This window comes from Lithobates pipiens, unplaced genomic scaffold (assembly GCF_037356315.1).
Source record: "Lithobates pipiens isolate NorthernLeopardFrog02 unplaced genomic scaffold, aLitPip1_a1.2 Scaffold_1, whole genome shotgun sequence".
NCBI classification, from domain to species: domain Eukaryota; kingdom Metazoa; phylum Chordata; class Amphibia; order Anura; family Ranidae; genus Lithobates; species Lithobates pipiens.
The window spans coordinates 204,459,117-204,477,590 of record NW_027507685.1 but is presented as its reverse complement, the minus strand read 5'-3'; the positions used below and the strand labels follow the sequence as shown (position 1 = coordinate 204,477,590).

The window sequence follows — 18,474 nt, the reverse complement described above, 5'->3', positions numbered from 1 at the left end:
ATATCTGTGTCCTTATTCTTACCCCAAGGGCCCAAAGACAGGGGCATCCTCTGTAAGTACCCCCTAGTTTTACATCCTTTGCTGATAACAGGCCTATAAATAGCAACAATCAGGGCTTTCTTTATCAGTGGATCGTTACACAAGTCCATGCCAAACACAAGACCTGTGAGCATTAAATATAATTTAATTTGCTCCAGTCCACATATTAATGTCCGTACTCCTCATTATATCACAGCCAGGATAACGGACTAAGTCCTAATCACCAGAGAGCTGGCAGCATCACTACCTAATAATGATCATGTAGGGGGCGTGGCCTGAAGCTGCATGGCGTAGGACGCTTCTAGTGTGAGCTCCGGCTGCCTGTTATCCTACTATTATCCTGGAGGACCGATTCTGATTTCCCTGGGGGCGATTTGGACTACTTACCTTCGGTGCATACCCCGGTGGCATGTCACCGACCAAGAGGGCCCAGAGCGCGATCGCGAAGCTCGGGAAATTCCGGGCGGATGGTCCGGACCTCGTGGAGGAAGATGGCGCCGCATCAGGCCCGGGCGAGGACGCCGCGCCATCGGGTGACACCGCGCGGATCCTGGAGGCTGTTACGCTCTGCCGCACGACTCTTACCTCCAGAATTGAGGAGGTGAAGGTGGACATCTCCCTTATCCGCCAGGACCTACATAAGCTGCGGGAACGAGTCAGCGAAACGGAACGCAGGATTGGGCAGGTGGAAGATGACATCCCCCCCCTCCAAGTTACCACGGAACGGCTGCAGCATCAACTTCAGGTTGTACTGAGCAAGCAAGATGATATCGAGAATAGGCTGCGCCGGTGTAACCTCCGTTTTGTGGGGTTGCCGGAGAGGGCTGAAGGAGCGGATCCTCCTGGGTTTCTGGAACGCCTGCTTATTGCCACATTTGGGAGGGAGGCCTTCTCTACTACTTTCGCGGTGGAGCGAGCGCACCGCTTGGCATCCAAACCCCCGCCGGCAGGAGCCCCCCCCCGCACATTCATTGCGAAGATGCTTAACTACCGCGACCGGGATGCTGTCTTGCGCCTTACCCGGGAGAAAGGCAATATCCCCTTTGAAAACCAGCGCATTGCAGTGTTTCCGGACTTCTCCTCCGAGGTGCAGCGGCGGAGGGCACAGTTTTCAGAGGTGAAGCGCCGGCTCCGAGCCCGACATTTGGTATATGCCATGCTGTTCCCTGCTAAATTACGGATCATCCGGGATGGAAAAGCGCATTTTTTTGAAGATCCCAATGCGGTGCTCTCTTGGCTGGAACAGGCCCCTGCAGCTGTCCCAGAGTGAACTGCTGCCCCCGAAGGATGTCTGTGCGTCTGCTGCACTATGCCCTTAGGCTGTGGAGGGGGAGACATGTTACTCACCGTGTAAGTTACCCGTGACTGCTGCCCCCCTGAGACGGGCCCTTATGACTGCCTTGGGTCCTGATGCCACCTGTCCATATGTGGTTCCGTACTCCATGATACTTACCCTGGCCCTATGTGTAGGGTGGCAGCGGGGGGTCTTTCTCCTACCTGTTTCCCCCTCCTCCCCCATTATTTTGTTTTTATTTTTATCCTTTATCCTCTTCCCCCCCCCCCCTCTATTTTTGATTTGACTTTTACAATTTTACACATTGAATCGGTCCCCCCCTTTTTCACAACCGTTTCTGACAGCCGGACACTTGCACCCCGTCCTCTGTTGGTGTTGGAGCCGTACGCCATCACCCGGCTGTGCAGCACAGTTAACTTTTGTTCGTCCCTTTTGCCGTTGGCGCACGCACCGGGCCCTCATCTTTATTTGTCATCCGGTGCTTTCCCCGTAAGCCACTGTGGACCGATGCGGGCGTCACGGCATGTTCAAGATGAGTTTCCCTGGCCGGCCTCGGCCCACGCGGAGGTGGAGGGTGGCGTGGAGCACGAGTTGTTTTGTCGGTCCAGAGTTGATAAAGATATTTTTGCACTGTTTAGATTTTATAAGTCTGTTTTTTTTGTTTTTCTATGCACTGTATCTGACTGCTGCTCAAGTGTTATGTGGTTGCTATGTTGTTTTACCTGGTGTGGGAAGGAGATTGAGGTGGGGAGGATATGGTTAGCTCCCTCTGTCCGGGTGCATATCTGGGCCTCGAGGTGGGGGGACCCGCAGATGGGGCTCTGGATCTGTGTGAGTTGCCTGAATGGTGATGGGAACTTTTAAGTTGGTCACCTGGAATGTGAGGGGTTTGGGAACCAGACGGAAACGAGTGGCTGTCCTCTCGTGTGTTAAACAGATGCGGGCGGATATAGTGGTTTTGCTTGAGACTCACATGACGGGGCAGCTACAGCTATCCCTCAAGAGACCGTGGGTGGGCTGGGCATACCATACTTCATACACGAGCAACTCTAGGGGGGTGGCTGTCCTGGTGGCCAAGGGTACTCAGTTTAAACTACACAGCCTGCAATCGGATAGACATGGGAGGTACCTCTTTTTGCATGTCACGGTGGGGGGGCTGGAGTTCCTCCTGCTGGCCTTTTACATACCCCCCCCCTTTCATTTTGGGGTACTTCAGGAGGGGGTCCAATATATGCTGCAACACCCTGTGTTGCCTGCCATATGGGCAGGTGATTTTAATGCGGTGATTGATCCGGCCCTTGATAGAGTTACTCACTCTGCCGGTCACTCGTCCCGTCCATCACTCACTAGATTTGGTAAGTTCCTCTCTGAGCTCGCGTTGACGGACACATGGAGGTATAGGCACCCTACTGATAGGGCGTATTCTTGCTTTTCACCAGCGCACAATGCCATGTCCCGTATAGATATGGTCCTGCTCTCCCCTGCCCTGCTCCCGCATCTGCGGGAGGTGGGTTTCGGAGATAGGGTCCTGTCAGACCACTCGCCCTATTGGGTCCGTATTGGAGTGCCATCTGGCTCCGCTGTTCGCCTGTGGAGGCTGAGCCCATTTTGGCTAACGGTCCTCCCGGATCTGGACGAGATTCAGAGGGAGTGGGAATACTATTTTCATACCAACGTGGGCTCAGTCTCGTTTGGCTCAGTATGGGAGGCCTTTAAATTGCATGCCCGTACGATTTTGTCTGCCCGTATTAACCGGCATAAGGCCTCCTCGCGTATGGTGTTGGGACAGGCGGAGGAGACGCTGCGGGAGCTTGAGGAGGAGTTTGTGGCGAATCCTACGCCCTCGAACTCTGCCAGTTTGCGCCTGCAGTCCAGGCTTACAGCTCAACTTCACTACGAAAAATCGGACAGGTCCATATTCTATAGTAAACAAAAAACCTATGAATATGGGGAGAGAGCGGGGAAGATATTGGCATATCTGGCTCGAATGGACCATAGCCCCCCTGTAGTCGTTCAGTTGACTTCGGCTGCGGGGGAGCTATTGTCTGATCCCGTGGAGGTGACGGGTGCGTTCCGTCGCTTTTACATGGATCTCTATGCCTCGGGAGCTGACGGCTCTCGAGAGCAGTTAGATGCCTTGTTGAATGAGATAGATTTCCCTGTTCTTACGGACTCGCAGGTTGAGCTCCTGGAAGCACCCATTACTGAAGAATGTATTGCGGAGGCCGTGGCGTGCTTGGCGCCGGCTAAGGCTCCGGGCTCCGATGGCCTCCCTCGGGAGTTTTATTCCCAGTTCCAAGAGGTATTGATTCCCAGGCTCCAAGCGCTTTATTCCCATGTGTTTGAGACCGGCTCCCTCCCCCGATCCATGAGTGAGGCCCTGATTATTCTTATCCCGAAGCCCGACAAAGACCCCCTATACCCTGAATCGTATAGACCGATTTCCCTATTGCAATTGGATGTTAAAATATTAGCCAAAGTTCTAGCCCTTAGACTAAACAAAGTAATTCTACATCTTATCCACACAGACCAAACTGGCTTTATGCCTACGAAAAACACGGCGTTTAACCTGCGGAGGCTCTTCATGAATCTACAGGCCCCTCATGACAATGCTGGTGCCCGGGTGGTGGTTAGCCTGGATGCCGCAAAGGCGTTTGATTCTGTGGAGTGGGAGTATTTGTGGGAGTGCCTCCGCAGATTCGGATTCGGCCCTAAATTTGTTCGCTGGATTCAGCTTCTTTATCAGGCCCCTACTGCTCGTATTTTGGTTAACGGACAGATGTCCGACTCCTTCCCGTTATCCCGCGGCACGCGTCAGGGTTGCCCTATATCGCCTATGTTGTATGCGCTGGCTGTGGAGCCTCTGGCTATCGCCATCAGAGCTCACCCTGACATCCGGGGTCTCTGCAGGGGGCGGGTGTCAGAGGTTCTCAGCCTGTACGCTGACGATATGCTGCTGTACCTGGAGGATGCTGGCCCCTCATTGGCGGCAGCATTGGAGTTGATTCAGAGATTCGGCAACTTTTCGGGCTTACGTATAAATTGGTCTAAATCCCAAATCCTCCCCATAGATGTGACTGCCCCCACGTCGGTGCAGGCGGCGCTTCCCCTGGTGCGGACGGACCGGATCAAATACTTGGGAATACAGTGCTCCCGCTCCATTGCAGACTATATCCGTTTGAATATACAGCCACTCTTCCCCATCCTTAAACATAAGACTCAGGTTTGGTCTAGATTGCCGCTTGGGGTTATGGGACGGGTGGGGCTGGTGAAAATGATCCTCCTCCCTAAACTACTATATGTCTTCTGGCATGCTCCAGTATCTGTCCCGGCCCATGTGTTCCGTGATATGGAATCTATTTTAAACTCCTTTATTTGGGGGTCTTCCAGGCGCAAGTTGGCTTGGCAGACTCTCAAATGTCCTGTGCATCTGGGCGGGGTGGCGCTTCCGGACCTGGCGGCTTATTACATGGCTTCCCAACTGTCCCACCTTTTCTATATCAACACTTATGATAGACTTCGTTACTCTACTCTGGTATGTACGCCGGTAACGGACGTGGTGGCGCACCCCTTCCAGATTCTATTTTGTAGCCATCGGGGGCTTTCCCGCTCGGGGTCGGGACAGCTCATGCTTTTGCACCATAGCAGAGTCTGGAGTGGGGCCCAGAAGGCGACTGCGGCTCCCACCCTACATGCCCACACACCTCTCTGGGAGAACCCTTCCCTGCCCGAGATGCTGAGGGTGCCGGATTATAAGCTGTGGATATGTAGAGGGATAGTGTATTTGTCCCAGTTGTACGGGGCTCAGGGCATTAAGACTTTTCAGCAGCTAAAAGAGGAGTATGACCTTCCGAATTTTATGTTGTTTCGCTATCTGCAGGTCCGTCACGCGGCTCAGACCCAATTTGGGCGCTCCTCCCCACTACTGGAATCCACAGCCTTGGCGGATTTGGTGTTTGGGGACGACTCGAGGAAATTGATTTCCTGTTTCTACCAGACTCTCATTACCCCCCAGGCCACGGCTAGAGCATACAGGTTGAAAACACGCTGGGAGGTTGATGTTGGGGCCTTGGAGGATGACCAGTGGAGTGATGTCCTGAATGTATCTAAGGTGGTGTCCCCGAGGCTGTCAGATAGGCTCACGCATCTCTACATGCTTCACCGCACGTATCTTACCCCGGGCCGCATATCTAAGTTCAGGCCAGACTTTGACCCTGCTTGCCCCCGTTGTGGGGACACCAACAGCTCTTTCTACCACCTCATTTGGGCTTGCCCGCTTGTCCAGGGTTTCTGGGAGCAAGTAATTAAGTTCCTGCATGACCACATGGGCTCCCCCGTTGCCCTATGCCCACGGCAGTGTATCCTGGGTCTTCTTCCTCTTCCGGAGGAGGACAAATACTTTAGGACGTTTTTGCAGGAGGTCCTCTTCACTGCTCGTATGCAGATAGCCTGCTTGTGGCTTAGGCCTACTCCCCCTACGATACAGCAGTGGAGAGGGGCAGTGAACAATGTCTTACCGTTTAAAAAAGTAATGTATGCCAACCGGGGGTGCCCAGACAAATTTGGTAAAGTGTGGGATAGCTGGATGGAAAATGCAGATAGCTGCTCGGGTTGAAGAACACCTACCGTGCCATTGCGGGGCCCGGCCTCCCCTCTACTCCCCTACGTTACCATGGCCTCTTGGGGCACTTGTTCCTGATCACATCAGTTTAAAATGCTTGTATGTGCAGCAGTCAATATGTTTCACTTTTGTATGTCAGACGTAAGATGTTTATGATATTGGGTACCATGTATATTGGTGCTTGTTGCACCAGGGTTTATATATATATGTATGATGACATTCTTTATTTCTATGCTCAATAAACTTGATTTTGGTTAAAAAAAAATAATGATCATGTAAATAGCAAAGCAAGGTAAAGGGCTCTGACCCACGCATTACTACAATCCTCCTACTACTGATATAATGCTAATTATGCACTTCAAGGGAGAAGAAGACCTCCTGGTTCGGAGGATTCATTCCAGTTTTAGGGCTCTGAAAACAGATTCCATTTCACTGCCCTAGAAGTAGCAGGTGGTAGACGAGTCGAAAAATGGCTACTTCTTTAAATGCCCCCTCACATGGGTGTTTGGCTTCGTGACAGAGTCCCCTTTAAAGACCATTAAAAATCACTACAATACAATACAGAATGTACCGGCATCAAAAAGAACAATTCAAACAGACGTGAAGTTCACATCAACATTGCATTGAAAGCTGTCAAGTAGCCATATCATAGTTAAATCCATACCACATCCATGCCACAACCCTCCCATGTTCATGACCTGCAGATCAGTAATTAGTACACCAGACAATACAACCCACACCTTAAACCCCTCTGATTCCTGTGACCCCCAACATATATCAGGTTTTTCTTTTTTTCCGTGCCTCTTGCATAGGCAGCCTTTGTTCTCTGTCTTTATGGCGCTATGAAAATTCATAAGTCAGGGATAATTTTTGCATATGGAAAGAGAGGGCATAACGGGGTGTTGTGGAGGTGAGGGGAGGGAAGCAATACTGTGCAACACAGGGCAGAGCAGACGCAGGCTCTGATGCATAATTTACTTCCCCTCCAGGCAAGCTTTTAAGCCTCTCTTTTGCCGCAGGTTATAGGAGCTGAGCAGCTGTTATATAGTCCCCCCCTGTTGTCCTCCTCTCTGATTTATGTTTAAGAGACAGGAGAGACGGTGCGTTTGCGAGGCCAGGCCAAAGGAGATCTTGGAGATAGTAAGAGGGTCATCTGCACCCAGAGATATATAACCACTGCCTATTGGATGAAGACTTGGCCATGGCCCCATCTCAGTCTTGCTCTGTGTTTAGCTTGAAGGTTCTGGTACTGTTACTGTAAATCGCTATCTCTCCGATTTTTCTTTTTTGCTTTTTTATTTTATTATTTTGTTTTTAATAAAGCTGATCTATGGAAGAGCAAAGCTTTCACTAAAATTGGTACACACATCCACAGTCCTGACCTGGGTAGGACGGGGCTCTGTTGCATGCACACGAAAAGGATAGTCCCATTTTTTTATGGTTGCCCATAGAGTGGTCAGACATAACGGCACAATCTGACGGCCTTCAACCGCATTTTCTTTGAGACACGCTCCTAACATGTAAGTTTGGGAATTTTTAATGTCTATCTTTTCATTTAGGAAGAGAATAGGCTATCCACACATCATATCTGTATCACGGAGGAGCAATAGCAACAAGTTGCTGAGGACAGTCAGCCAGCATTCACTTCTTCAGACAGATTGAGACAACACTAATGCCGCGTACACACAAGCGGAATGTCCGACAGAAAAAGTACGATGGAAGCTTTTCATCGTATATTCTGATCGTGTGTGGGCCTCATCGGAGTTTTTTTTTTTTCGAAAATTCTGACGGACCTAAAAATACAACATGTTTTAAGTATTTCCGAAGGAACCAATTCCTATCGGGAAAACCGCTCGTCTGTATGCTGTTCCGACGGACCAAAAGCGACGTATGCTCTGAAGCAAGTACAAGATGGAGGCTATTGGCTACTGGCTATTGAACTTCCTTTTTCTAGTCCCGTCGTATGTGTTGTATGTCACCGCGCTCTTGACGATCGGACTTTGGTGTGATCGTGTGTACGCAAGACAGTTTCAGCGGAACTCCGTCGGAACTCCGTTGGAAAAACCTTCAGAGTTTATTCCGACGGGAAAACCGGTAGTGTGTACAGGGCATTGCTTTATATTTGCTAAATTGCTCTCATTCACATATCATAACTTAAAAAAAAAAAAAAAATAATTGCTGCTTAACTATTTACTTGCGCTTTTGGCTGGGGCGTTAACCACTTAAGGACCGAGGCACTTTTTGAGATGTGTTGTTTACAAGCTAAAAACTGTTTTTTTTTTTGCTAGAAAATTACTTAGAACCCCCAAACACTATATATTTTTCTTCTAACACCCTAGAGAATAAAATGGCGGTCATTGCAATACTTTCTGTCACACCGTATTTGCGCAGCGGTCTTACAAGGGCACTTTATTTGGAAAAAATACACTTTTATAAATTAAAAAATAAGACAATAGTAAAGTTAGCCCAATTTTTTTTTTTTATATTGTGAAAGATAATGTTATGCCAAGTAAATTGATACCCAACATGTCACGCTTCAAAATTGCGCCCGCTTGTGGAATGGCTACAAACTGTTACCTGTAAAAATCTCCATAGGCGACATTTAAAAAATTCTACAGGGTGCATGTTTGGAGTCACAGAGGAGGTTTAGGACAATAATTATTGGTCTCGCTCTACCGCTTGCAGTGATACCTCACATGTGTGGTTTGAACACCATTTTCATATGCGGCCGTAAGCTCAGTGGGACGGGGTGCGTTTAGAGAAAAAAAAAATCTTATTTATTTTACTTTTTACTTTTACACTGTTATTTAAAAAAAAAAAAAATTGTGTCACTTTATTTCTATTACAAGGAATGTAAACATCCCTTGTAATAGAAAAAAAGCTTGACAGGCCCTCTTAAATATGAGATCTGGGGTCATCTTGAAAGTGCAGTTGTTGTAAATCTGAGGGGAAGAGCTAAAATCAGGGGAAGCTCTGCTGATTTTATCATCCAATCATGTACAAGCAAAAATGCTGTTTTTTTTTTATTTTCCTTGCATGTCCCCCTCAGATCTACAGATCTTCCAAATGCAGTTCACTTGTAGTGCAAAGTGGATTTGCCTTTAGTAAATAAACCCCAGTGCGTCCATCTTTGTCAATGGGGACTGACTGAGTTTCCTCTCATGTTCTGAGTAGCTTGCAGCCTGCCTGGGGCCTGTCATTCATTTACAAAGTTATGTCGCGTACACACGACCGGACTTTTCGAGGGACTAGGTCCGACAGACTTTCGACGGAGTTCTGACGGAGTTCTGACGGAGTTCTGACAGAGTTCTGACGGACTTTCCGAATGAACGGACTTGGCCACACACAATCACACCAAAGTCCGACGGATTCGAACGTGATGACGCACGACTGGACTAGAATAAGGAAGTTGATAGCCATAGCTGCCCTCGCGTCAGTTTTTGTCCGTCGGACTAGCATACACATGAGCGGATTTCTCGGTAGGAACTGGGTCCGGCGGAGTTCTGGCGGAAAAATTTGAAACATGTTCCATTTCTAAAGTCTGTCAGACTTTTGCAAATCAAAAGTCCACTGCAGCCCACACACGATCGAATGGTCTGCCGGAATCATTCCGTCGGACTTTTGATGTTGAAAAGTCTGGTCGTGTGTACGCGGCATTAGTATTTTTTTTATATTTTATTTATACTATGTAAAACACAAACATATATTTTCCCAAATTTCACTGCACATGTGTTATTAGCCTATTATTAGTCAAATATGATCCTTCCCAGGAAAATCATAGTCCGCACATTGTGCTGAATGAGTATCACTATGGTTGCCAGGGTTCCAACGTGGGGGGATGTCTTTTGGCATTTGTGGACATTTGGACGGCTTGCTTCTCAGATGCTTCAGTTCAGTAGGTGGTTTCCAGGGCTACAAGCTTGACTTGAGCTCCCACCCCCTTCCTCGGTTCATCAGCTCTAACATTCCTTTGTCATCGCACAGATTAGCAGATCTCCAGGTAGAAGTAACAGGACTTGTGGATCAGGATGTCATTGTTGCATTGTTTTGTGGCAGAACAAATTTAGGGTTCCCTCTCCAACTTGTTCACAGTTCCCAAGCCAAATGGGGACATTTACTCCATCTTAGATCTCAAAGCCAGAGTTTTCTTTCCCCCTAAGAAACCTCAAAGCTAAACTCTGAGACTTGTTCTCTTCAGTCCAGAGTGTTAGCCCTTGTACACACGGTCGGACATTCTGACAACCAAATCTGTTGGATTTTGCCTGACGGATTTTGTCTGAAACTGTTGCATACACACGGTCGTGATTTCGTAACGACGGGACTACGTTCAGGCTAGTAGCCAATAGCTTTGGTCTAGGAATTTTATCTGAGCATGCGTGGCACTTTGTCCGTCGGAGTAGGCTCTACACATGATCGGAGTATGTCCGATCGGAGCATTTTGTCGGAAAATTTTACGGACAAGTTGGAAAACTTGGTCCGTCGGATACTCCAACGGAAACAGTCCGATGGAGACCACACACAGTGAGATTATCCAACAAAACGGTCCGATAGGACACATTCCGTCGGAATCTCCGGCCGTGTGTACAAGGGCTTATGGTAACCTCATTCAATGCAGTGCAGTCCAACTTACCCAGTTCTACCCCATAAAAGTTAAAGCGGGAGTCCGCCGTTTTTTTTTTTTTAAAAGCCAGCAGCTACAAATACTGCAGCTGATGACTTTTAAAATAATGACACTTACCCGCCCAGTGCGCCCGCGATGTCGGCACCCGAAGCCGATCTCTCGATCGTCTCTCGGGTGCTGCCGCCGCCATCTTGGGTATGGGAATCAGGAAGTGGAGCCTTGCGGCTTCATTTCCCGGTTCCCTACTGAGCATGCGCGAGTCTCGCTGCGCAATAAGGATGGTCCCTGCTGTCTCTGGGATCCGTGTGTTTTCCAGCAGGCAGCGGGGGACCTTCGGAAAGGGGCGTAGATTCTGCGGAAAGGGGCGTACCTTCTGCAGAATCTACGCCGGAAGTGGGTGCAGATACCTGTACTGTACAGGTACCTGCACCCCTCTCCCCCCTGAAAGGTGCCAATTGTGGTGCCGGAGGGGGGGAGGGTTCCAATGAGCGGAAGCTCCACTTTAGGGTGGACCTCCGCTTTAAAGACAACATTCTGGACAGTTTTTGGACAACCCTATTTGTCTGGCGCTCAGTACCAGGTTGTCACCTGCATAGTAGCTCAGGAATTCAGCTGTGGGGATGGAGAAATCATTCCATTCCGTATTTTCAAATGTTCTCATCATGGATGCCAGCTTGTAGCGTTGGGGAGGAGTCTTGGTCAATCTTTGAATGTAGGGGACATAGACGCTGGAGAAATCTCATTGCATGATTAACATTCTGGAGCTTCAGGTGGTTTGCTGTTCCTACAGTGTTGAACTTCTCAGCTGGCCTCTATTCATCCAGACAAACCTTATGGCAGTGGCTTACACCAATATTCTGTGAGGAAATAGTCTTGGAAGGCCTGATGCGGCAAGAGAGTTAAAGGGTATTTTTTCTTGGGCAGATCTTCACATTTCAGTCTTGTCTGCTGATTATCCCAGCCCTGGAAATTTGGCAGGTAAACTTCCTCAGTGCACAATGTCTGGACTCCCAGAGAATGGCCCCATCACCCGGAGTTGATCCAGTACCTGTGTCATAGGTGGGGGATGCCAGATGTGGATCTCCTTGTCTCCAGGTACAGAGATCCTTTAGCAGAGTAGAAGATGCTCTGGTGGCTCCATGGGATCAGTACAATCTGATTTATGCCTTACCTCTCCTAAATTCCCTTGTCTGCTTTGCAGAATCAAGATGGAGGGCATTTTGTTGATCATCATAGCTCCAAACCGGCCCAAACAAGTGTAAATCCAACCCGAGAGACTCCTTCTTCACTATTCTCCACTGGCGCCACCCGCTTATTATTTTGCTTGTTGCATTGGGTGATTTGTGGGCACAAGAAAGCCAACCCAACAAAAATATGACCATTGGAGTCATCTGATTTTAACTTCCAAGCTATACAGTATCCTAATGCAGGTCACATAATCTTCAGAAGAGAAACAAATAATTTTTTAGGGCTGTACTCTTAACTCAAAGTTTAAATGGCATCTCTACAAAAATATTTTGTGGACTTAACCATCTTTCGGCCTACCGATTGCTAAGAGAAAGTGATGTCAATCAATAGATGTACCATAGGCAGGGAAGGGCGGTTGGAGAGATTTCTCACAGTGTAGTGGAATCTCTGTTATACCGTTTGTGAATATAGTGCAACTGATATCAATGAAAAGGTTATAGTAGAAAAAAGAATCTGAAGAGGCTGCAGTGGAAGAAAAAACCAAGCGCGACCAGCGACAGACTGATATCTTTGTGCTATTTTCTGGAATCCAGGAATTTATAGCGATGCCTTTACTGTAATATGCACAACAGGGTTGTATTTCTAGACGTGCTGCTCAATAAAGTATATTTTATTATGTGCAGTCAGCAGAAGTGGCTCATATAAGGAGATTCCTCTATCTCTGTGAATTCACTGATACTGCGTACTGTTAGTAGGAGGGATCTGTTCTGAGACCACGTAAATTAGATAAACTGTTACTGGCAAAAGTCAAATTTCAGCTACAAAATATAAGCATTGGTGAGGAGAGATTATTTTTTAGCAAAGTAAAGTAAAGCAAAGTAAACTACACAAATAGTATCCTCTTAACATATACAATGTTTTCCCTTACAGGTGACTGTCTAGACAATAGTGTGGCCTCACCCAGTACGGGGGACGACGATGACTTAGACAGGGATAAAAAAAGGAACAAGAAACGAGGAATCTTCCCTAAAGTCGCCACAAACATCATGAGAGCGTGGCTCTTCCAACACCTTTCGGTAAGAAACTCTGCTGCTAGGTCAAAACACTAAACGGCAAAGTAAAAGCATGTCTTGGGTAAACGCGTACCTTGTCTTCATTTTGACAATTGCTCTTCCATATTTTTATTGTATTTAATATAAAGATTTGTAGATTGGCTATTAGCGTAGAGCTGCAGTAACTCTGCACCAGTATGGTCTTGGCCACCGTGCTGCAGCTCAGTTTCAGGATCTTGGCAATCTTCTTATAGTCTAGGCCATTTTTATGTAGAGAAACTAATTATTTTTTTCAGATCCTCAGATAGTTCTGTGCCATAAGGTGCCAGGTTGAATTTCCAGTGACCAGAATTCTTTATCAAGAGAGTGAGAGCAATAATACCAAATTTAACACACCTGCTCCCCATTCACACCTGAGACCTTGTAACACTAACAAGTCACATGACACCAGGGAGGGAACCATGAATGCCAACATGTACTGTGACATACTGAAGCAGAGCATGATCCTCTCTCTTTGGAGACTGGGCTGCAGGGCAGCATTCCAACATGATAATGACCCCAAACACACCTCCAAGATGACCACTGCCTTGCTAAAAAAGCTGAGGGTAAAGGTGATGGACTGGCCAAGCATGTTTCCAGACCTAAACCCTATTGAGCATCTGTGGGGTATCCTCAAACGGAAGGTGGAGGAGCACAAAGTCTCTAACATCCACCAGCTCCGTGATGTCATCATGAAGGCATGGAAGAGGACTCCAGTGGCAACCTGTGAAGCTCTGGTGAACTCCATGCCAAGAGGGTTAAGGCAGTGCTGGAAAATAGACATTAATGGCTGTGTGTTGAGTTATTTTTAGAGGACAGCAAATTTACACTGTTATACAAGCTGTACACTCACTACTTTACATTGTAGAAAAGTGTAATTTCTTCAGTGTTGTCACATGAAAAGACATAATAAAATATTTACAAAACTGTGAGGGTGTACTTACTTTTGTGAGATACTGTAGTTGTATACAAAATGCACTATTTGTCTTTCAAAAAGTGTTCCCTGGTGCTAAACCATTCGTCAAAATTCTAAATGCCTCCTTTAGTAAATTTTAAAAACTATTACAAGGCCTCTTTCACACTACCGATCCATTCAGGTCCGCCCGACAGTTTTTCAGGTGGACCTGAACGGATGCTCCATAGAGGTCTATGGAGTATCGGATGTCAGCGGTGACATGTCCGCTGACATCCGACCCGCTCCGATCTGAACAAATGTGACGGAGGAAAAACCTACTTTACCATCCGTCATCGGATCGGGTGACGACGGACACTGCGGTCCATCGTCATCCGATCTCCCATAGGGGAGAGCGGCGCTCTCACAGGTCCATCCCTGCGCAGTGTGCAGAGACGGACCTGTCATCTTCCTGCTCAGCGGGGTTCAACGAAAGCGATACCCGATGAGCAAGCTAATATACACGGGGCGGATCATCACTGATCCACCCCGTGTGAAAGGACCCTAAAGGAATATCAGTGGTGAAAAAAAACAGTTGTGGGTTTAACTAAAAATTTTAGTTTTATTTTTTTGTAGAATTCTCCTTTAAGGGGGCGTTTCAGGGGATGTGTCCTATGCCTACATAGCAGCAGAAATTTACACAGATCTTTACCTAATATACATCCACTTAAGTCCCTGCCCTCAAGGAGCTTACAATCTAAGGCGCGTTTGTCCTATAACAGATCTGGATACATTACTGCTTCTCTGTATGAAGCTATTTCATATCTTCCACTTGCTTTGCTGTTGCAGAGCGCTCTTTACTATGCAGAAAAAAAAATTGACCATAGGAAGTAATGTGATTAGACAGAGGACTTGGAGCTTTATATATTGTGCTGTCAGTGCATCCTTTGCGTTTAACCATTTGCACCAGAGGGTACACTCTGCCCCACTCCATGCTGAGAAATCTTTGCGATGCAGACCCAATTAAAAATTACTAAAGCGGCATAAAAGCTGAGAGTCTCGGCTGCAGCTACCCATGAAGTCCGCCCCGGGCTACATCTCAGCTAGCGGAGTGCACAGAAACAATTAGTCAGAACGGAGCCCGTCCCTGCCTAGTTAAACAAAGCAGAGTTAATGAACGCTGACCAATTAGTTACTAATTGACGAAGCTATAAACCTATTAGAAGCTGGTAAACGGGTAATCAATTCTAGGTAATTACCCTGAACCTGCTTAGCGGCAGGCAGGCACCGGGGAGGGAGAGCTGGCTGGCTGACGAAGAGCTACATTTGACAGGCGAATAGGCTATTGCGAACCCGCATCACACACCCCTGATTATCTGTATTATTTTCTCTGCTCGTTGGAGGATGGTAAGGAATTCTATAGCTAATATACAGAAACGCAGTGCGTCTGTAAAGCTGGTAGAATTTTGTTTGAAAATTTTCATTTTTGGAATGTTTTTTTCAATTTTCTAATGGTTAGTGGGGTCAAGTCAACAATGGTCAGCTTAAGAATTCTATGTAACAAGACAGGTCTGTAATGAACACAGTTTGTAATTCTGCAAGGCTAACTTTACTCAGAACTGTTTGACTAGCTTTGATTTGCTGCTCTGAGACTCCAGTAGCAAGTTATGTTGACTTGAATTTTCAATTCTGCCGTTATGAAGTCAAATGACGGTGTCACACTCTTTGATAATGCTTTTAAAAGTGAAATGGACATATAACTTGGGAATACCGTATTTATCGGCGTATAACACGCGCCGTTGTATAACATGCACCCCAAGTTTAGGAGGGAATTTTAAGGAAAAAAACTTTTAGGAGGGAAGTTTAAAGGAAAAAAAAACCTTACACTTATATGCCCATCAGTGTCATCTGCAGCCTTGTCCACCATTGCAGCCTTGTCATCTGCAGCCTTATGCAGCCTTGTCCACCATTGCAGCCTTATGCAGCCTTGTCCACCATTGCATCCTTGTCATGCAGCGTTATGCAGCCTTGTCCACCATTGTAGCCTTGTCATCTGCAGCCTTATGCAGCCTTGTCCACCATTGCAGCCTTATGCAGCCTTGTCCACCATTGCATCCTTGTCATGCAGCCTTATGCAGCCTTGTCCACAATTGCATCCTTGTCATGCAGAGTTATGCAGCCTTGTCCACCATTGCAGCCTTATGCAGCCATGTCCACCATTTCAGCCTTATGCAGCCTTGTCCACCATTGCAGCCTTATGCAGCCTTCTCCACCATTGCAGCCTTATGCAGCCTTTTCCACCATTGCAGCCTTATGCAGCCTTGTCCACCATTGCAGCCATGTCTATTTAAATGGTCTCTTTTTTTTTTTTTCAAAATGCCGCCGCCGAGATACAGAGCTGAATGTGTATCTCGGCGGCGCGTGGTTGTTCTCGGCGGCCTCAGGCCGCCTTCGGCTCTTCTCGGCAGCTTTCGGCCGCCTAAGGCCGTCCTCAGCAGCTTTCGGCCGCCGAGAGCGGCCAAAGGCAGCCGGAAGCCACCGAGAAGAGCCGAAGGTGGCCCGAAAGACGCCGAGAACGGCCGAAGGCGGCCCAAAGCCGGCGAGTACGGCCGAAGGAGGCCAAAAGCCGCCAATAATGGCCGAAGGTGGCCGAAAGCCGCCTTGAAGAGCTAAAGGCGGCTAAAAGCCGCCCAGAGGCTCAGAACTGCGGGGGATCAGCGTATAACATGCACCCGCGATTTTCCCCTGCTTTTAAGGGGAAAAAATGTGTGTGTTATACGCCGATAAATAAGGTACATAGACATTACTTTAATATAGGATGGGGCAGAGGCACAAAAGACTGCAAAAAGAATCTGACCATTGCAGTCTCAAAATATCAGCATTTGTGGTCAAACATTGTGGCCTAGCTACAGATGTGGAGGCCACAGTTAAAGTCTGGACCACCTCTCTCCCGTACTTAATCATGTGATATCACATGACCAAGTGCAAGGGTTTAGCTTTAGGTGCCTCTGATAAAACCCACAGGAGCCCACCTAAAATAAATATTGGCTTTGGCTGGAATAGACCTTCACAGAATTCAAGCAAAATATCCCATGCCTCAAATTTAGGGCCATGTCACAGTAACGTTGCAAAAATTTCACACTGACCTGATGAATTCTGCAGCATCTAAGTGTGAAAGTCAGTAGGAAAAAAATTCCATAATCTCAATGCATGGTCATTTGTGAATAGGACAGGCTCATGGCCATAAAATCACCACCTGACCTCTCCTTATATTAACAGAGGTCACTTCTAAGACAAGCTTTCTCCTCCAGAGTTCCATGTAATCCTAAGGTTCCTCCAGAGTGTCCTTGGGGTTCCTTGAGCAATTTCTGCCTCTCAGATAAGTTCCCAGTGACACCATTGGTGTATCTGTAAGGGGGTAATTCTTCCCAATGACCACATGTGTAAGGAGCATTCATCCCACTGACATCACACTAATAATGTATATTGAGTTGTAGTTATAATAATTTAAAGCAGGGGTTCCCTGAGACTGTAAAGTTATTTCAAGGGTTCCTCTGTGTTGAAAAGGTTGAGAGAGGCTGGTCTACGCAATGAAAGAACATTCTTTGCTGCCAGTTGTGTTACACGATTGGAAATGTAAGGAAAAGGGTAGTGGGGCAATACAGGCTTATTAACATGTCGAAAAGGGATCATTCGCAGGTGTTTTTGAAAACTGAGAGGAGATATGTTAGAAATCTCATGCACAATGAATGGGTTGTCAATGGCAAAGGCAGATGGAAAAAATAGGTCCAGCATGATGTTTTTTGAAACACATTATACACTATATTGCCAAAAGTATTGGGACACCCACCTTTACACGAACATTAACTTAAATGGCATCCCAGTCTTAGTCCATAGGGTTCAATATTGTGTTGGCCCACCCTTTGCAGCTATAACAGCTTTCAACTCTTCTGAAAAGGCTGTCCACAAGGTTTAGGAGTGTGTCTATGGGACTGTTTGACCATCCTTCCAGAAGCGCATTTGTGAGGTCAGGTACTGATGTGGATGAGAAGACTTGGCCTGCAGTCTCTGCTCTAATTCATCCCAAAGTTGTTCTATCAGGTTGAGGTCAGGACTTTGTGCAGGCCAGTCAAGTTCCTCCACCCCAAACTCGCTCATCCATGTCTTTATGGATCTTGCTTTGTGCACTGGTCCAAAACATTTGGTGGAGGGGGGATTATGGTGCAGGCTTGTTTTTCAGGGGTTGGGCTTGGCCCCTTGGTTCCGGTGAGGGGAACTCTTAGGCCGCGTACACACGCGCGGACTGTTCGCCCAACCTTGTTCGGCAAACAGTTTGTCAAACAGTCCGCTCAAAATTTGTATGAGCGGACTTGCCCACACACGAGCGGACTGTTTGACGAACAAGGTTGGGCAAACAGTTCGCTCAACTTTTGAAATGAACGGACTCGCCCACGTAAGGCGGAGGCAAGTCCGCCCATTTCGAGCGCGTGTACAGGTAGGCGGGGCCCGCGAAGGAGACGTCGCGGGCTCCGCCGCCTGGAATGGGCTTAAAGGGGAACCCCAACGCCGAAAAAAATCGGCGTGGGGGTTCCCCCCAAGTCCACACCAGACCCTTGTCCGAGCACGCTACCCGGCCGGCCAGGAAAGGGGGGCGAGCGAGCGCGCCCCCCCTCCTGAGCCGTACCAGGCCGCGTGCCCTCAACATGGGGGGGTGCCTTGGGGAAGGGG

The 18,474-nt window shown here is 47.7% G+C and overlaps 1 protein-coding gene across 3 annotated transcripts in view; it reads left to right on the top strand.

Moving 5' to 3' along the window:
* Positions 1-18,474, top strand: part of MEIS3 (Meis homeobox 3) — an 86,349-nt gene that overhangs the window by 46,441 nt on the left and 21,434 nt on the right. For all 3 annotated transcript variants that reach the window (XM_077480740.1, XM_077480759.1, XM_077480750.1), the window contains exon 8: positions 12,694-12,839. In XM_077480740.1, the coding sequence (XP_077336866.1) occupies positions 12,694-12,839 (146 nt within the window). The remainder of the gene's footprint in view (positions 1-12,693; positions 12,840-18,474) is intronic.